The sequence below is a fragment of the Sminthopsis crassicaudata genome, chromosome 5 (genome assembly GCF_048593235.1).
Source record: "Sminthopsis crassicaudata isolate SCR6 chromosome 5, ASM4859323v1, whole genome shotgun sequence".
In the NCBI taxonomy this organism is placed as follows: domain Eukaryota; kingdom Metazoa; phylum Chordata; class Mammalia; order Dasyuromorphia; family Dasyuridae; genus Sminthopsis; species Sminthopsis crassicaudata.
Genome location: NC_133621.1, coordinates 297,930,146 through 297,950,834, shown reverse-complemented (window position 1 = coordinate 297,950,834; position 20,689 = coordinate 297,930,146). Strand labels below are relative to the sequence as shown.

The following is a 20,689-nucleotide window of genomic DNA, read 5'->3' as shown; positions in this document are numbered from 1 at the left end:
GATTGGTATAATGGAAAGTGCATTCAATTTGGATTTGTAGGATCTGAATTCAAATTCTGACTATGAAACTATATGATGGGCAAGTTTCTTTGCCTCTCTGCTCCTTAGTTTCCATTGCTGAAAAATGAGAAATTTGGACTAGAAACCTTTGAAGTTCTTCCTAGATTTAAATCATAACCCTTTGATGAGAAGGAAGAGAAGAGAGAGAAGAGAGGAGAGAGAGGGGAAGAGAGGGACAGAAAGACACAGAGAGAGACAGACAGACAGAGAAAAAAATATCTAGAGAGAGGAAGAGGGGAAGAGGAAGAGGAGAGAAAGAAGAAGGGAGAGACAGAAACACACAGAGAGAGAGAGACAGACAGTCAGAGAAAAAAGATATCTAGAGAGAGAAAGAGGGGAAGAGGAAGAGGAGAGAAAGAAGAAGGGAGAGAGAAACACAGAGAGAGAGACAGTCAGAGAAAAAAGATCTAGAGGGAGAAAGAGGGGAAGAGGAGGAGGAGAGAAAGAAGAAGGGAGAGACAGAAACACACACAGAGAGAGACAGTCAGAGAAAAAAGATATCTAGAGAGAGAAAGAGGGGAAAGGAGGAGGAGAGAAAGAAGAAGTGAGGGAGAGACAGACAGACACACACACAGAGACAGACAGTCAGAGAAAAAAGATATCTAGAGAGAGAAAGAGGGGAAAGGAGGAGGAGAGAAAGAAGAAGGGAGGGAGAGACAGACAAACATACACACAGAGAGACAGACAGAGAAAAAAGATATCTAGAGAGAGAAAGAGGGGAAGAAGAGGAGGAGAGAAAGAAGAAGGGAGAGACAGACAGACACACACACAGAGAGACAGACAGAGAAAAAAGATATCTAGAGAGAGAAAGAGGGGAAGAGGAAGAGGAGAGAAAGAAGAAGGGAGAGACAGACAGACACAGAGAGAGAGAGACAGACAGACAGACAGAGAAAAAAGATATCTAGAGAGAGAGGGGAAAAGGAGGAGGAGAGAAAGAAGAAGGAGAGACAGAAACAGAGAGAGAGAGAGAAAGACAGACAGACAGAGAAAAAAGATATCTAGAGAAAGAGGGGAAGAGGAGGAGGAGAGAAAGAAGAAGGGAGAGACAGACAGACACAGAGAGAGAGAGAGAGACAGAGAAAAAAGATATCTAGAGAGAGAAAGAGGGGAAGAAGAGGAGGAGAGAAAGAAGAAGGGAGAGACAGACAGACACACAGAGAGAGACAGACAGACAGACAGAGAAAAAAGATATCTAGAGAGAGAAAGAGGGGAAGAAGAGGAGGAGAGAAAGAAGAAGGGAGAGACAGACAGACACACAGAGAGAGACAGACAGACAGACAGAGAAAAAAGATATCTAGAGAGAGAAAGAGGGGAAGAAGAGGAGGAGAGAAAGAAGAAGGGAGAGACAGACAGACAGACAGACAGAGAAAAAAGATATCTAGAGAGAGAAAGAGGGGAAGAGGAGGAGGAGAGAAAGAAGAAGGAGAGACAGAAACACACACAGAGACAGAGAGAGAGACAGAGATAGAGAGAGTGATTTTTCTGGTTTTTCTTCCTAGCAGACTGCTATTTTGATGCCTTCCCACTCCTGATTACCTCCCATTTATCCTGTCTACCTCTTGTTTGCACACAGTTGTTGGCATGTTTTTCCCACTAAACTGTGAGCTTAAGAGCCTTTCTTAAACTCCAGCACTTAATATAACTCCCAGCACACAGTAAGTGCTTAATAAATGCTAGATGACAAATTGTGATTCACTAATTGTGGGGCTTTGGCCAAAACCCCTTCCCTCTCTAGGATCATAGGTCCAGAACAAGAAAGGACCGTGAGGCAGGTCAGTATGGCTCTCCCATTTTACAGATGGGAAAACTGAGAACCAGAGGAGAGATATGACTTCAAGGATTCAACCTCACATCCTCCCCCTCCTCTGCATTGTCCGGGCTCTACTATTCCATGATATTAATGTCTTTGTGAGTGAGCCATCCTCATCCTCTGTTTATCTTTGGGCCTGAGATTGGAGCTGGAGCAGTGGGTCACAGACACTTAACCAATATTTGGGAGGTGGCTGGAAATAGACAAATGCCCAAACTCTGGGCAGGCAGGTGATTTTTTCTGGCACTAATTGCATGGAGTCAGAAATAAGAGGCTGCCTTGGCCACTTTTACTAGGGGAGAAAACGGGAGGTGATAGAAGGACTGCTCCCATCAGCCCCTCCTGATGGAGGAGAATGGTCTTTGAGCAAATCATCAGAAAACCTTCTCATTATGGCGCTGAGGGGGTGGGCAGTGGGGCTTCCTCCTTCAGGCTTACAGCAGATCAGAGTCTCTTTGGATCTCTTAGTGGTTTCCTTCTTTTTCATTATTTCCACAGGCTTCAAACTATGCTAATCAGCACGACCCTGGGACGTGAAGCCAGAAAATCACCTCTACGTGGACGAATAAGAGGAAATGATGGCGGGTGTATTAGAAGGAATTTTTACTTAATTTTTCTAGGATCTGTGATTTGAGGGATAAAAATTCTCTCCCCTCTGGTGGCTCTGATCACAACTTGCCTAACACTTGGCAGCGGTTGGTCTCCGAGCTATCATGGTTGAAATGTTCACCCCTCACCCCCAATCCATGGCCAATCTCATGATGAGTCTCTCTGAATTTGGCTGCAGTAGGACTGAGAAAACATGTACGCTCAAGCTCTGGGCTGTTATATAGACAAAAACCTGCTACTGTGGAAACACCCTTGATGGTAGGGCCAGTAAGATTTATGTTTCTGACATTTAATAGCTGAGGGATTTGAAAAATCACTTTATTTTCATGGCCCTCACTTTCCTCATCTATAAATCAAGGGAGATAGATCAGAGGTCTCTGAGGTTCCTTTTAAATTTAGATATGAGGGCCTACTCTGGCTTCTCATGACAGGGTAGCCTGACACCCCGACCCTCAATCACATTTGCCTTAATTGTCGAAACTCCTAATGCAGCTCTGCCATCTTCATTGTTAAGAGTTGAGAAGGTCCCTAAAGTCTGCCTTTCTTTCTTCTCTGGCCATTTTCTTCTCCAAAGCTGTCCGTTCCCTTGTATCATTTTTGTCTCCAAAGTTGGCGTACGCGCCAGGATGGGATCCCCCAAATCCTCCTTCTCTAGCCCACATCCTTGAGGGTCTGATTTCCAACTGATTCCCACCCTTTTCTCATCTATGGCCTTATACTAACAAGTCCTTCAGATTTGGACTGAAAGAAAAACTAGGTGATATAATGTCAATTGTATTTTTTAAAAATGAAGTTCAATGAAAAGAAAAAAATCCCATATTGCAGGTGTTCCTCCTGAGGTCACTGTGAAGAAAACTTCCCTTCTCTTCTTCTAAACTGTTCTCCCAGGCTCCCAGGTACATCACCTCAAAGTCATCTCTGACTCTGCCCTTTTCCTCACCCTGATGCATCTTATTAGCTGCCAAGGATTGTCAGTCCTAATAATGATAATTATGAGAACTAGCATTTGCTATCTAAGGAGAGCTGAGCACTCTGTAGTCGGCAGAGTATGTGACATGACATTTCGGCTCATCTCTCAACAACCTGGGGAAATTGGAGCTACTATCTCCCCATTTTACAGATAAGGAAACTGAGGCGAAGAGAGATTATGCAAAGTATCCAGGGCCACACAACTGGTATCTGAGGCAAAATGTGAACTCGGGTCTATCTGCCTTTAAATCTACTCTGCCAGCCAGCTGCCTATCTGTGCCCTTCTCTTCATTTACATGGTGACCGTTCCAGCTCAGGCTCTCCTCACTTCTAGCCTGGACCACTGCAATAGCTTCCTCTTTGATTTCCACGCTCCAATTCATCTTCCACCCAGTGGTCAAAGAGATTTTCCTAAAATGTAAGTCACTCTCCTCTTCAAGAACCTTAAGGGGCTCCCTTTGGACTTTAGGGTTAAACATGAACATCCTCTGCTTGCCATTTACTAGGTGGTGCAAGGGGTAGTTTTGGACTCAAAGTCAAGATTTGCATTCAGATCCTGACTATTACCTTATAAGCATGAGAAAGTTACCCACTATCTGCCTCAGTTTCCTCATCTGTAAAATGGAGCTAATAATAGTACCTACTCTGGAGGATAGTTGCCAACAAGAGAAACACTTTGTGAACTTTACAATGCTCTTTAGAGGTTTTAAATGACTATTGCTGTAGTTATTTAAAGCCCCTTCAGTCCAGCACCAGTCTACCCTTCCGGAATTACTCCATGTTATCCCCTTCACGTGCTCTTCGCATGCTAGTACACCTGGTTTTTTGTGCGCAGTTTCATAAACTTAGCGTCTCCTACCTTCAGGCTAATGCTCAGGCTGTTCCCTGATGGCTGCCGCGCAATCTCTTTTTCCTTCCTCCCATTAGAATCCTCCGTCTCACTCAGGGTTCCAGCCAGGGCCACCTCCTACAGCAGCCTCTGCTGACCATTCTTAGTTACTAGCATTTCCTCCCAATAGAGAGAGAAAGAGACACAGAGACACACAGAGAGAGACAGAGACAGAGACAGAGAGAGACAGAGAGAGAGACAGAGAGAGACAGAGAGAGACAGAGACAGAGAGAGAGAGACAGAGAGACAGAGACAGAGACAGAGAGAGAGAGAAAGAGAGAGAGAGAGAGAGAGAGAGAGAGAGAGAGAGAGAGAGAGAGAGAGAGAGGAGAGAGAGAGAGAGAGAGAGAGAGAGAGAGAGAGAGAGAGAGAGAGAGAGAGAGAAAGAGACACAGAAGACACACAGAGAGAGACAGAGAGAGACAGAGAGAGACAGAGAGAGAGAGAGAGAGAGAGAGAGAGAGACAGAGACAGAGACAGAGACAGAGACAGAGACAGAGAGACAGCGACACACACAGGGAGAGAGACAGAGACACAGAGACACAGAGAGACAGAGACAGAGAGAGAGAGAGACAGAGAGAGACAGAGTTAGTGAGAGAGAGGAGGAAAGACACAGACGGAGAAGGGAAGGAGGGAGAGACAGAGACAGAGACACAGAGAGAGGCAGAGAGAGGGAAGCATTCCCTCCACCACTCCCTCAAGTGACACAGAGCGCAGGATTCTCTGCCCGCGTCCCCACCGCCTCACTGAGGGCTCGGACAGGCCCCGGGATTTGACAGGACGCTTCCCCTCCCCCGCGCAGGGGCAGGCGGGGGGTGGGGGTCCGGGGCCCCCAGGTACCTTCATGTAGTAGTTGAGGGCTGGGATCCGGCTCTCGGCGATCTCCCGCTTGGCGCCCACGTAGACCTTGGCTGTGGAGAGCAGGGGCGTCAGAAGCGGGGCTGTCCCGCGTGGGGGGCTGACTGGGGCCGCGGAGTGCGGCTCGCTCTCAGGAAAGGCTTGGTCAGGGCCCCTACTTCATACACTTAAATACGGGGCGGGTAAAGACCTCCCGGGGGGCAACGAGCACGGGGGCGGGGGGGGGGGGCAGACTGAGGAGGGCAGCGCCGGACCGCGGGGAGGAGGAGAAGCCCTCAGAGCTCTGTGGTCACCCTGGTCTCCGAGGACGCAGGCCGCCTCCCACAGAAAAGGTGGTGGGCCGCGGGGGCGGGGCGCGGGACACACAGTCGGGCGGCCATCGCGCGGGCTGTTTTACCCATTTCTGCGTTACAGACAGCGTCCTGCTTTGTGTGGGCGCAGGGACTGGAACTATAGACCATTAAAAACAGATTCCATAGCGTCTTTATTTATTTGTTTATTCTCTTTCCCTGAGGCTGGGGTTAAGTGACTTGCCCAGAGTCACACAGCCAGGACCGTTAAGGGTCCGAGGGGGATTTGAGCTCAGGGTCAGCCCTCTAGCCACGGCCCAATCTAGCTGCCCCTCAGTAGCGTTTTAAAAACCGTCTGACTCAGAAACCCAGAAAACAGAGCCCGGCGCTGGCCCGCTGGCTTTGCACTGGAGAAACAGGCCCCAAAGAGGGCTCTGCCCAGGCTGCAGAGCAGCTTTATCACAGAAGGGACAGCAGGGGCCGCCAGGGGGCGCAGCGGGCGGCGCACCTCCCTGAAGTCAGGAGGACCGGACCACTAAGGTAGACGGAAAGCAGTCAGTGCTCATCTGCCTTTGTAGAGAGCGAGTAATCAAAGGGGCGGAGCCTAGCTGCCAGTGTAGGGAGAGTGCAGACAAAAGGGGAGGAGCCTAGCTGCCAGTGTAGGAAGAGTGCAGAAAAAAGAGGAGGAGCCTAGCTGCCAGTGTAAGGAGGGTGCAGACAAAAGAGGCGGAGCCTAGCTGCCAGTGTAAGGAGGGTGCAGACAAAAGAGGCGGAGCCTAGCTGCCAGTGTAGGGAGAGTGCAGACAAAAGGGGAGGAGCCTAGCTGCCAGTGTAGGAAGAGTGCAGAAAAAAGAGGAGGAGCCTAGCTGCCAGTGTAAGGAGGGTGCAGACAAAAGAGGCGGAGCCTAGCTGCCAGTGTAAGGAGGGTGCAGACAAAAGAGGCGGAGCCTAGCTGCCAGTGTAAGGAGAGTGCAGACAAAAGGGGAGGAGCCTAGCTGCCAGTGTAGGGAGAGTGCAGACAAAAGGGGAGGAGCCTAGCTGGCAGTGTAGGGAGAGTGCAGAAAAAAGAGGCGGAGCCTAGCTGCCAGTGTAAGGAGGGGTGCAGACAAAAGGGGCGGAGCCTACCTGCCAGTGTAAGGACGGGTGGAGGCGAAGGGGGCGGAGCCTACCTGGCAGCGTAGGGAGGGTGCAGGCAAAGGGGGCGGTCTTGCTCTCAGGCCCAAACCTCTCCTCCAGTTGCGTATGTAGGGCGTAGAATTGGCGATACCGGCGGTAAATGAGGTACTTGACTCCCCCTTTGGTCTTCACCTCAATGACAAACACCTGAGGGAAGACAAAGGCGCAGAGGTCGGTTCAGAGGTCACAGGAGAGAGAGTAGAGAAAGCTTAAAGAGGGTCTGGGGGCTGAAGAAAGGAGAGCTCAGAAAAATGAGAAAACCTCTTCATTTTATGGTTAAAAAAACGGGGGCCCAGAGAGGGAAAGCTCTTTGCCCAAGGTCGCACCGGAAATGCAGCCGATCCCAAACTCGTAGTTCTTTCTCCTGCCTCAGGCTCTCACGTGGATGGGTAAATTCTGTGATTCCATGGGAGGGGGGAGGGGGAGTAAGGCCCCGGACCAAATTGCCCTTCTTTGTGTCGGTGATACAGATACTGAATTTCCCACCACCACACCTTTGCTTCTCTCCCCCTGCCTGGAACGCCCTTCCTCCTCAGTTTTTGGCACCTCTTTTTCCTCGGTTCAAGTCCCATCTTCTACATTAACTTTCCGTATCGCCTCCCCAGCCGTGCATCACCTTACGTCTCTACGTTTATTCTGCATACGCTTGGCGGGGCCTCTGCCAGGCCGCCCGCCGGTGCCGGTCTCAGCGCTTGCTCTTGGTTAATTAACACTTCTTTCCCCACAATCCCGGTCCTGCATCTGAACTCCTCTAGTCTAGGTCTGAGCTGCCTTCTCACCCGCGGACCTGTCAGTCATGGCAACGTGGAGTCTGGATTCAGCGTCGGGGCGTGGATTCGAATTCTCTCCGTGCCCTTTGCTGTGTGACCTTAGAAAAGTGACTGCCCTTCTCTGAGATTCAGCTCCTCTTTTGCCAATAAGGATAGATGGGCCAGCCCCTACTCTTAGCCTCTTAAATCTATGGTTTCCAAGGAGAGGATGGCGTGGAGCCATTATCGGTCCTCAGTATCTTAGCTTTCTTTGACGAGCCTCAGAGGAGCTTCCTTCATCCCCAGGACGCAGAGGGGCGGGGGAAGGGGGGGCTGGAAGGGAAAGCTGGGTTTGAGCGGGGGTCAAGGCAAAAGGGAGGATATCCTACACCTCCTCAGGGCCTGAAAGAGGCTCTGAGAGCAGAGGGCCACAGGCGACCAGGAGCCGGTCCCCCTCCCCCCTCCCCCCTCCCCCCCCAGCAGGCTGCATGCTCCCTCCAGAGTCCAAGGGTCTCTCTTACGAAGTGGCTGGTGAAGCCCCTCTTCTCCTCGATGTCAGCGATGTTGGCTGAGACGGGCACATCGTCCGGGAGCTGGTCGAAGTCACTGAGAAAGCAAAAGGGAAAGGTCATCGGCGAGGCTCTCTTCAACAGCGACAGGCTTCAGGCCGGCTCCCCTGGCTTGTGCTGGAGAGAGCCGTCTCAACCAGAGGGTGAAAATGCTGTGTTGTGATCAGACTCAGTTCCCATCATCCTCTCTGGCTGAGATTTTTCGGGTGCAGCTAAATAATTGTATAAATACATATGCATATAGTGGATTTAACATATATGTTTACCATGTTTAATATATAGTGGATTACTTGCCATGTAGGGGAGGGGGAAATTGGAACACAAGGTTTTGCAAGGGTCAATGTTGAAAAGTTATCCAAGCATAGGTTTTGCAAATAAAAAAGCTTTCATTAAAATAAAAAAAAAAGGAAGAGAAGGTCATCAAGTCATCACAGCAAGGACCCTCAGAGGACCCTGACTGCGGGATCATAAACACCCAGAGACCCGCACCCATTCAGGAAGCATTTTCTAGGTACCTACTGTGTGTAGATGTTCTGAAAGTTACAAGGATAAGGGCAACAACAGGCAGATAACAACGGGTGCACAGTTGGCTATGTTAGGAGCCAGAAGTAATCAAGGGAATGATGCTCATTGAATCTATAATTTATTAGAATTATGGACTAGTACTGTTGGGGGGAGCTTTTCTAACAGAGAATGTTGGGACAGGGGGTGTCAGGGCCGGGAGGGAGCTTAGAACAGGGGAGGTCAGAGCTGGGAGGGAGCCTAGAACAGGGGGTGTCAGAGCTGGAAGGAGACTTTGAACAGGGATGGTCAGAGCTGGAAGGCAGTTTAGAAAATGAAAATGTCAGAAATGGAAGGGACCTTAGAGAGCATCTAATCCAGCTTCCTCTGATTATAGAAACCAAAGTCCAGAAAGGTCATATTGTGGTTAATTGAATTTTCTGGTTAAAAATTCAATTGCATTAATAATAATTCTTTAATACTAAATTCCATTGAATGTAATTGAATTTTTCTTTCTGATTTAGGAGGCCTTTCAGAATCTTGCACAGCATGAGAATTGTCATTATAAAGATCAATGTTCATTGTACGGGAATGAAATTTCAAACCACTGCACCTTTGGGGTGCTCTGTTTCTGGATGAAGAGGGATTCCCTGGAACGCTGTAGCTTACGCTCAAACTGAGAGCTTTTAGCTTAAAAAGACCAAGATCTCCCATTGCCTTCAGGGCCAACTTCTGATCTATATCTGGCCATTAGACTCAGATGGCTCTGAAGGGGAAAGTGAGGCAGGTGATGGTACACAGCCCTCCCTCAATTACATCCAATTTACTTGCATGCCATGGCATCCCCTTCCTGATGTCATGATCCTCCCAGAGAACAAAGGACAAACAACAACAATCTCCTAAGTATGAAGAGCTTTTTGCTTGGAGTAAGGAGAGGACCTGGGTTTGGTTCAGCTTTGACACATACTGGCTTTGCCACCCTGATGGAACAATGCACCTCAGTTTCCATGTCTATACGATGGGGACAATAGCTATACTACCTGCCTCGTGGTACTATTCCACAGTTTTTAGCACAGACCTAACATATGGAAAGTGCCAGGGATTAAGGAGACAAAAACAAAGCCAGTCCTATTCATTAAAAGCTTACATTTTACTGAGGAACTCTAACATTTACACCCAGAGAAGTTCAATATAAAATATTCAGTGAAAGAGGGGGGTAAGTATCTGACAAAATGTTCTAGGACTGTCTGAGGAGAGACAGAACAGTAATAACTGAGGACCTAAGAAATCAGAATGGAGAAAAGTCACCTGAACTCAAAGGAAACACTGGGACTACGAGGTGGAGGGAAGAAGGAAGGGCACCCCAGGAGTGGGGCTTGATCTGGCAAAGGTATGGAAGAGGGAAGTGGATTGCCAAGTCTGGGGAGCAGCAAGTCAGGCTGGGAGGGAAAATATGTGAATGGCAGTGATGTGAAAAAAGTGTAAATGTAGGTAGGAGGTGATATGCAGAAGCCCTGAAATAGCAAGGTGATCATGAAGAAAGTACTCTGAAAAAAAAATGTGAAAGGAGGAGGAGAAGGAAGAGGAGAAAGAAGAAGAGGAGGAGAAGGAGAAGGAGGAAGAGGAGAAAAAGAAATAAAAAAGAGGAGGAAAATAAGAAGAAGAGGAAAGAAGGAGGAAAAAGAGGAAGAGGTAAAGGAGGAGGAAGAGGAAGAGGAAGAGAAGGAAAAAGGAGAAGGAGGTAGAGGAGGAGAAGGAGAAAAAGAAGAAGAGGAGGAAGAAGAGCAAAGAGGAGGACAGAAAAAGAGGAAAAGGAGGGGAGGAAGAGGAAGAAGATTCTTTGGTCCAAATCTCTGCTTTCATTAGTGAAGGAAGGGGTAAGGGAGGGGGGTTTCTCTCACCTAGGACAATCCCTCTACCAAAACAGATCAGCTCCTGCTATGCCATTTTGGATCCTAAGAGTTATCTAGAACTCTGAGAAGTCCAATGATTTGCCCACAGTCCTAGGACCAGAGATCTAGGCTTAGAAGGGATGGTGGAGCCAGTTAGATCTCATCTCCTTACTTTATATTTAAGGAAACTCAAAGGATAAGTGGCTTGCCCAAGCAGACATTAAAAGTTTGTCAGAGGTTGGTCTTGAACCCCGGTCTTCCTCAGTCCAAAACCAGCTCTCTATCAACCCCACTGCTTCTCTTCCTTAAGAAAACCCATTGTGGAGATGAGGTGATCAGTGCATGCTGGGTGGCCCCTGAACTCCCTTCTAGTTTCTAATTTTGTGAGAGTCAGAGTGGGTAAGCCATCCGCCTGGAATCACCAAGTTGTTCAGTGTCAGAGCTCCATCCCAGAGCTGCATCTCTCCCGTCCACAGGAAGCAGCTCCTCTTCTAGAATATTACATTTGAGAGACAGGTCTGTCTTCCCACAAAAGCAAAGTGGTTCCCTGACTTGGACAACTCCCACGGTCACCCAGTAGAAAACAAAGGTTCACTTCTTTGAAAAAGCATATGTTGTGCTTCTTTGACCAAATGAACTTTGATTCCCAAAGCCTGTGTGCGAGTGTGCATGAGAATCTATGCTCCCATGGCCCCCTCCCCATCTCTAATTTTCCTCACCACAATATCCCTCCCTAGCCACCACTTTTCTTTATGCTTCTCTTCTTCTTCTTCTTCTTTTTTTTTTAGGCTGGGGTTAAGTGACTTGCCCAGGGTCACACAGGTAGGAAGTGTTAAGTGTCTGAGACCAGATTTGAACTCTAGTCCTCCTGACTTCAGGGCTGGTGCTCTATCCCCTGCGCCACCTAGCTGCCCCTATGCGTCTCTTCTTAATAGAATATAAGCTCCTCAAGGGCAAGAACAGCCCTGCTTTTTATTTGTCTATCCAGTTCTTAGCAGAGTACTCAAAGAATAGGAAGCACTTAATAAATCCATGCTTTCATTTACTCAAATATGGTTTTCTTGTCCAATGAGAATACCAGACTCCTAGACTTGTGATGTTGAAGGGTCCTTAGAGGTCACTTCCTTATAGAACAAATGAAAAAGTGGAGGTTCAGAGAGTTGCAATGACTTGCCCAAGATCACATGGACCCTGTTGTGCTCATTATTTAGAGCTCTTTCCATACCAGACAAATCAAGAAGGAAGAGGGACCTTGAAAGAAGGGAATGTTCCCAAAGACCAATGAATTTGGTGCTTAAAAGATCAAATCTATTCCCTTCCAGGGAGCCAACTCCCCTTCCTCCAATCTTTTCCTTGTCCTTGTAGCCACTATTGAGTAGTTCAGCAATTATTTCATTCCAAGTGTGAATGTCTTGTTTGCTTTCCTTCAAGTAGACTGTAAGTCCCATAAAAGTAGTCACCCTGTCTTCTTTCCAGTACCCAAAAGAGCCCCCACAGCTTTGGAAATGTGTGCTTGATAGACATAAGTCTATGTGTGTTCTCACAAAACAGACAGAATAGATGGTAATATCACCCTTGCTGTATAAATCCTAAGTCACAGATTTAGAACGAAAGGCACTGTAGTCCTATAGTCTTTTATTCAGGTAAGGAAACTAAGGCCCAGAGAAGAGAAATGATTTGCTTCAAGTGTAGAATGGGGAAGAGGAAAGATTCAAAGCCAGATTCTTTGATTCTGAATCTCAGCTCAGTTTTCTCAACTGTAAAAGGCGGGAAACAAAGTCACAATATGGATATGATTTTCAAATGAAATAATGCATCCAAAAAGTGCTTTGAAGACTTCCAGAGAAGATAACCAGCTGAATGGAAGATAGCTTTCCCATAACCACTTCAGCAAAATCCCGAAGTTCGGACTAGACCAGACAATCACGAAGGAATCAGAAGAAACTACAGTAGCTGATTTCACCTCAGAGCAAAGGAAAAAGAAAGAATCTCCTGAAAAGAGTCCCAGAAGAAAAACTTCCAGGAATGTTAGAGACAAAATCCAGAGTTCCTATGTCAAAGAAAAAATATTTCAAGCATGTATGGAGGGGAGAGGAAAGCAGTTCAAGAATCAAGGAACTACAGGATCACACAAAACATGACAGCATCTGCAAAAATCAGAGGGGATCTTGGAATATAGTATTCTAAATGACAAAAGATTTAGGATTACAACAAAGAATGACATATCTTGCAAAACTGAGTATAATCCTCTGAGTTTATTGGGAATGTAAGATCAAGGGAATAGAGAAATTTGAAGAATTTTTTGATAAAAAAAATGAGAGCTGATGAGGAATTTTGAAATACAAATATAAGTGTCCAGAGTAATCTAGAAAGAAAGATGTATTTGAGTGAATTAGAAAGAGCTATTAAAATGTAGTGATAACACTTTAATCAGGAGAAGAGAAATAGGAATAACTTAGAATTACAATGTCTTTGAAGGTTAGTGAGAAAATATAAAGATTCTGAGGAGAGAATTTTTTTCATTTTGAGGGCTAGATGGGATGAGAAAAAAAGTGTGATGAAAACAATGAGCAAACATGTCTCTAGAAGGCTTATTACAAAAAATATTACCCACCTAATAGGGTGGGGATGGACCCAAGGTACAGGGTCACATTTTTGGATATGGCCACTGTTGGATTCATCTTGCTTGATTGTGTTTATTTATTACAAACACATTTTTCCTTTCTTTCTCTGAGCTTTTAATTAGGAAGGAAAGTGAGGATTAGCAGTTCTGATAGAAAAAAAAAGTTAATTGTAAGATTTTTTTCTAAGAGAATAAAAAATAAATTCAGAAAGAACAACTAGCAAGACAGTTTCAAAAGCAACATGTAGAACTTTAAAAAAAAGCAAATTTTATAAAATGGAGAGTCACTTTCACATAAAATACTATTTTTGAGTCATGCTGACTGTATGAAAATGATTTTTTCATTGTTTTGCTTCAAAATATAAATGCCTTAATTTAAATAACATTTTGCAAACCTTAAAGTATAAATCTCTACTATTATTAAATATCAATAATTTCCAAAGTTTTTAAATGGATTTCAGTTAAAAATAATCATGGAAGAAATTTTAATCCTGCTATTATTCTGATACATTTAATGGTCTGCCTTCTATTGTACCTGTGGATCAATTAGCTAATTTTTTTTTTTTTCTTTTCTTTTCTGGTGGAGGGAGCAAAGCAGTCAGGGTTAAATTGACTTGCCCAAGGTCACACAGCTAGTAAGTGTGAAGTATCTGAGGTTAGATTTGAACTTAGTTCTTCCTGACTCCAGGGCAGGTGTTCTATCCTCTGCAGCGCCACCTAGCTGCCCTGGATAATTTTTCTTGTTATTGCCTCATCACCTTGTTCAATGACATTTAGACAGGGAAGACTCCTGAGATAATTACTGTGTTTAATGTCCTGCAACCAAAAGCCCGGGCCAATATTATTATCTCTATTATTACTGCCCATTGTCACCACCTCACAGAGCTTTTGGGAGGAAAGGGAACCTTAAAGTATTGTAAACCATCCTTTAGATCTGAGAGTCTGACTCAGAAAGACCAGCTTTTGACATGGCAGACCTGAGTCTGCCTGTTACAGGCTACGTGACCATGGACTTCCTGCTTTAAGCCTCAGTTTCCTCAAATAAAAAGTTCAGACAAGTCAATCTCTACTTCTAACTCTGTGATCGGCGCATCAGGAGGTAGTTTCTATCTATCTTTAAAGAAAACTGACCAGAATCCCTCATTCAGCAGAAGGGCTTTGACTCCACCTGTTCTTTCCTAGTTTTGCCATCGGTTTCCCCCACCAGAGTGAGAAGAAGCTTACTATAAAAGACCTTCAGGGAATTAAGGGAGACTCCTGCTCAAAGGACAAGGTCAGAGGTTATACTCGTGTCCACTCACCTCTCTTCTCGAAGCTGTCTGGGCAGAGACATGGCTTTGGATGATCAGGGAAAGAAGCTGGAGGTCCAAAGGCCTGGGCGACTCAGGCTGTCAGTTGGAGCCCAACCTCTCACTTCCCTCTAGTTGCCTTCTGGGTCTGTGTGATCTCTGGGATTCCCCAGGGCCCGGTAGTTCTGCCTGGGGATCCCCAGGATGTCCAAAGCCAGAGGAAAGATGGGAAATTCCTTCTGATCAACTCCTCTTTGCCTCCAAGCAGCACTAACACCTTTTCTATCAATCCCAGAAGCCCTAAAGCTCTTTGGGGACCTTCCTGCCTCTTTAAAGTTGGTTTCCTCAAACCCTCACCACCCCCTTCCCTTCCCCCCACAATTGAGGAAGTGTGACTACAGATGCATTTGCACAGGCAGTCAGATTCATAAATTATTTGTGCTGTGAGGGACAGCCTAGAAAGCTGGTTTAGTCCAACTGCCTCATCTCACATTCAAGAAAACTGAAGCCAAGAAATATTTATCCAAAATTACACAGCATTTGGGTGACTGAAGCAGGACTGGATTGGCCTCTTGGTACCAGGACTCTTTCCCCAGAAGTTATTTCCTGGCCTGTTTTGGAAGCAAAAACTTACATCAGGGACAAAGTGAGGCAAGCCCCCGTTTTATCAGCCCCTCCCCTAAACCCCAGGCATCCACAGCTCCTACCCCATTGGTCTCCCATGGTGGGCTTAAAAGAGCTAATGCACTCAGCCTGGGAGGAAAAGGAAGGAAGCTCTCGAAAGGGCAGGTCGATGCAAAGAACTAGATGGGGGAAATAGTATGTGTTAATCCATCACACCCTTTACCTTTACTCCCAAGCTTCTTCACATCTCATGGGACTTTTCTTACCCTGCACTGATTTGTACACCCAGCTGTACACCCACACTTCATTGCATGGGATCATGGATATAGAGATGGAGATGGAGCTCTAGGAGGAGTACGATGGGGTTTTTTATGTTAGTGGTAATCAGGAGCCATTTGGGGGGATTTTGAGGTCAGGCATAGAGAGGGACATGGGAAGGTGTTTATTTTCAGAATATCAATATGGCAGCAGCTTGGAGGATGGATTGGAGTGGGGAAAGGCTAGAGGGAAGCAGATAATTAGGAGACAATTACAATCATGTAAGTGAGAGCTAATGCTGATCTGAATTACAGTGGTTTAAATCATATTTTTGAATCAAATACATAAAATTATGAAGAAAATCAATTTTATAATAATACAATTATCTACATTTTTCTTTAAAGTTGAAGAATTCCAAATTAGGAACCCCTAATATAGAGAGAAGAAAGAGTTAAGGATGACTCAATGGGTGTGAACTTGTTTAATTAAAAAGATGGTGAGACCATAGACAGGAAAAAGGAAGTTTGAAAGGAGGGTGGGAGAAATGTCAATAGTCATGTACTGCATGACTGTGGAATGGCTCCATCTCATACTTCTCAGATTTGGGCAAGAATACACTTAGAGAAAATGTGAGAGATGGACCTAAGCCACTTAGTTGACCCCCCTGACCTCCATACCTGAGTCCAATTCCTCCAGTAGGGAGGACCATCACAGCTGCAGTACTTTTAATGTTGACACCTTTCCCTCTCCTAGTGGCCCTGAAGGGTTGATGGAACCCCTCCCATTTTGTCTTTATACAACAATGACTTTTTGTTAGGTTTTGCTGTTGTTGTGACTGGTACAGTAGACCTAGAGGCTACTGTTTTTTCCTCTCTACTTCTCCAACCTGGGGACTTAATAAGCCACATCCCTATTAAAATATTAGAGTTGTGGGTTTTTAGCATTTGGACAATATGCTGGTTTCTCCCCTTTTCTGGCTGTTTTTCAAATTATATTAAACAAGAAGTTAGGAATTTATTCACAAAATCTCAGAACCACAATATAAGCAAATTCCTAATATTCTGGCAGATTTTTGACTCTCTATAATAATTTAAATTTTAAGGGTTTTTTAAATAGCCAGTTTTAGCAAAATCATAGCTAAAACAATGTGGAAAAGGGCTGCAAGAACTACTGGGGCAAAGGAACGAGTAGAATATGTTTGTAGTCCCTCGAATCAGGCCAGTTCCAATAATCTTGTGATGATGAGAACCATCTGCCCCCAGAGAGAGGACTATGGGAACTGAGTGTAGATCATAACATAGCATTCTCACTTCTTTTGTTGTTGTTTGCTTGAATTTATTTTCTCTCTCATTTTTTTTCCCTTTTGATTCTTCTTGGGCAGCAAGATAATTGTGTAAATACATATACCTATATTGGATTTACATAAAAAATAAAATGAGGGATTGGAATAAAAAAAAGAAAAGAATAACTTTTCTGTAAAAAAAGTAGATGTTTGTAGTCCCTTTTAATAAACAATGCTGGTTAGGGAAATTGAAGGAAGATTAAATCTTTTGGAATTTGCTGAGTCTTCTGCTCCATGATGGCCTAAGATATCCCAAGAGTATATCTTGACCCTGCTGGCTGCCGAGCCCTACTCCATTTCCTTTCACCTGTTGTCCCTTTGTCTTTTTCTGGTTCATCTCATAAGGTTCTCCTCATTCCCATCCCTTGTCTTTTTTTAAAACAACTCCAGGGCAGGAAGATTCAATTCTGCTTTCCAAGGATCCATAATTGCTCACGCGACTGAAAGGGGAATGCTTACCTGTTCCAAACTACAAATCCAAGAGACTAGTCAGTTCTTAAACCCGGATGCATTTGTATCTCTTGGGTCTTGCACAGGGTAGACACTTCATGAATGAAGTGTGAGCTCAGGTGCTTCAGAGATCACTATGCTCTTGACTACTTCTGCCCATGTGTGCCTCAGAACTGAAGGACTCAAATTGAAATAACAAACCAAATCCTGTTAGTCTCTGGACCAATGGATCTTTTAAGGGGGTGATCTGTCTTCAGGTACTCTTCATTTCTCCTACTAGCTGGGGGAGCATATGAGTTGCATCCTAAGCTCTCAATGAGATGTGTGTGTGGGTAATGATAAATAACAGCCAAAAATGGGGAACTCAACTCAAACTTGAACCTTTTGGCTACTTTTTCTGCTTTTAGTTTCCTTTCCAAAGTAGGTGACTGAGCAGTGATGTTGAGACAGACCTGTCCACGCATGAGGCAACATCAGAAGTTTGAGCTCTGGAGATTTCAATTCCTCAAGATGGAAAGGGCCGGTGGAGAGCAAGTTTTTGCATCAGAGAAGATGACCACCAACAAGAAGAGAAGCCCAAGTCCTGGCCTAGTTGACCAGTAGACATGGATTTGGTAGGATTACAGTACAGAGCTGAGATAATATGAAGCAATGCCTGTTCATCAATCCTACATGTTGTTTCTGTGAGCTGATGGGGTTTATAAATCCACCAGCCAAAAGAGAAGAGCTGTAATCCTACATTTTACCAAACACAACTACGCATCTTTCTGTTAATACAGGTTTGTGAGTAATTTGTAATTTGCATTTAATATTACTTTCATTTGTAGGAAAGAAATGCCTGTTCCATTGCTGATTCATATTATACAATGAGTAGTTCTACTTAGAAGTCACAACCTAAGATCTAAGTAAATTGTCCTTGGGACAATGGGGTGTGGAATGATATGATACAAAGAACGTGAGAAAAAGGAAACCTAACCTCTTATTAGAAGTTAGACTGAACAAATGTGTGTGTCCAAAACATTTCCTTAGTGGAAATGAAAGGGAGAGTCTCTGTCTCTCTCTCTCTCTTTTCTCTCTTTCTCTCTCTCTTCTCTCTCTCTCTTTTCTCTCTTTCTCTCTCTCTCTCTCTCTCTCTCTCTCTCTCTCTCTCTCTCTCCTTTCCTCTCTTTTCTCTCTCTCTTTTCTCTCTTTCTCTCTCTCTTTCTCTCTCTCTCTTTCTTTCTCTGTCTTTCTCAATAATAGATGATAGATATTTTATTTTTGTATAAACAAAATGATATAAATGTCATTGCATAAATCATTTCTCCCTTTGTAGTCATATAACAAATATCTCTCCATAAAAAGAAATGATATATGCAATCATGTATCACACATAATTTTATCAATATCTTTTATTTTTGTCACCGTTATATTCCAGTATATCCCATTCCTACTCTCCCTAGAAAGTTACCCATTATCCAAAATTATATACAATATTTTACACTCATCATTCCTCACTTCTGCAAAGAAAAGAGAGAGGTATGATGTCATATCCTTTTTTGGTCATTATAATTGTACTATTCAGTTTTGATTTTTTTTTCTTTCATTTACATTGTTTTGGTCAATGTGTCTATTGATTCCTTGGTTCTGACCTTTTTCCTTTGCATTGGTCCATATAAGTCTTCTCATATTTCTCTATATTCATCATATGCATTGTTTTTTTTGTGGCACAGTAATATTGCATTACATTCATGTATCCCAATTTATATGGTCATTTCTCCATTCATGAACATGTATTTTATTTCTAGTTCTTTGCTACTACAAACCAAATGATGCTACAAATATTTTGGTGTATATGGGATTTTCTATTTTACTTCTTTGAGATGTGTGACTGACATGAAAAATCCTTAATAAATACTTATTGATTAATTGATTTCTAGGTCATAGAGTCTGTATACATTTTATATTGTCTGATCTTCAATCATTTATGTTATCTTTTTTCCATAGAATTTCAAGGTCCTTGAAGAAAGGGACAATTTTATTTTGATCTTTGTTATCCCCGTTGCCTATCACAGTGCAAGTACATAGCAGATACTTAATAAATCCATACTGAATAAATGAACGAGTAAATTAACCCCACTGAGAACAAGTGAAACTCCCAAGTTCCTTCACAATTAATTGACCAAACCTGGATCCATGTCATTTCCTTCTCACACTTATGAAGTACAAGGTATTAGAAAAAGCATCGGATTTGAAATCCAAGGTGATAAATTCAAACTCCAGTTCTTACTATGTGCTATGTAAAATTCTAAGACTTTGAGCATATCACTTAATCTCTCTGGGCCCTGGACTCTTCATCTAAAAATGTAAGGGAAGGGGCTTTTGATGTCTTTTCCAGTTCTTGTCTTATAAAGCCAGAACAACCAATTGCCTCAAGATTACATTGGCCAGGAGGGGGCAGAATATGTTAACATGAAAAAATATCTTTCTAGTCCCTCATTCTCAGCATGAAACTAACCCCTAACTTGATAAGAAATTGGGTAAATCTGCTTAAGGTGGTTGGTTGGATGGACCTGGCTGTGCTGAGTCATTCAGTTAACTGTAGCATGGGCATGAAATCACGAGATGGGTTTTCCCGTGTGATCATTACATTAAGCTTGCTTTCTTCTATAGAGACTAAGTTCCATCAAGGCTAAGTTAGAAATAATTTGGATACTGAGTCACAGAATTTCTGAATCGTTAGAGCTAGAAGGAATAGAGATCACCAAAGGAGAAGACCGTATATGAGCATGGTATGGACTCAAATGGCAACCAGTCAAAGAGCAGGAAGAGTGTTTCATCTTCCTCGCCTCACATTAACCATCCATTAGAGGAAAAGTAGCATTGTGGATAAGACTCTGGACTTTGCTTGCCAGCTTTAAGGCCCTGAGAAAAATTTTTTTTAATTCTCTCAGCCTCAGTTTCCTCATCTGTAAAACAATAATGTTGACCTCTAAGGACCTTTACAGTACTAAGTCTAAAATCTTACATCCTAGAATAGCCACTTGTGGTGATTGGCTCCAGGGCAACTCCATCCTACCTTATTCTGTTATCTTTCAACACTTCCCCTCTGTATTTCTTGTCTTTGTTGGTAGTATCCTACATCTCTCATCCTTTCTCCTTCTGCTTTAGATAGCATATCCTTAAGAAAGTTATAATATAACAATGACCCAGAAATGGTAGAATTTCTACCTGACCCTCTTAACTCCATACTCTCACCTACCCACTCTCCCATATCACTTTATGGCTGCAGCAGGCAATCCTTGGTGAAATTTGAGCTCCGGGTAATGAGGGTAATGGGTAAGAATCCTGCCCTACCCATGTCATTTTTTTTTTGGTGAGACCAGACAGGATGAGCAGATATGGATACACTGAAATCTGTATTACACATCTCACTACATTATCGTCCTTTATTTCTTCATTATTTTCTTTTATTATTCCTTTATTTCCTTTATTATTATTAAGATAAATGAAATTCATTTATCTTCTGAACTTTCTAATTTCTACCAAGGAAAGAAGGAAACAAGCATTTATTAAGGGCCTACTATGTTCCAAGCACTGTTCTAAGTGCTTTAAAATATTATAGCATTTGAAGTTCACCACAATCTTGAAAGGTATCATTATTCCCATTTTACAGATGAAGAAAGTAAAGTTGTATAATTACATAATTTTATAAAATTGTATAATTTATAAATAAGCAAACATATATTAAA

At 43.8% G+C, this 20,689-nt stretch overlaps 1 protein-coding gene across 3 annotated transcripts in view; it reads right to left on the bottom strand.

Moving 5' to 3' along the window:
• NCF4 (neutrophil cytosolic factor 4) overlaps nucleotides 1-20,689 on the bottom strand; it is a 155,536-nt gene that overhangs the window by 11,768 nt on the left and 123,079 nt on the right. For 2 of the 3 annotated variants that reach the window (XM_074271582.1, XM_074271583.1), the window contains exons 3-5: nucleotides 7,932-8,016; nucleotides 6,655-6,808; nucleotides 5,178-5,248 (exon numbers count right to left, since the gene is read on the bottom strand). In XM_074271582.1, coding sequence (XP_074127683.1) covers nucleotides 5,178-5,248; nucleotides 6,655-6,808; nucleotides 7,932-8,016 — 310 coding nt within the window. Of the gene's footprint in view, nucleotides 1-5,177; nucleotides 5,249-6,654; nucleotides 6,809-7,931; nucleotides 8,017-14,296; nucleotides 14,630-20,689 lie in introns of those variants that run through there. The other variant, XM_074271584.1, reaches the window with a different exon arrangement.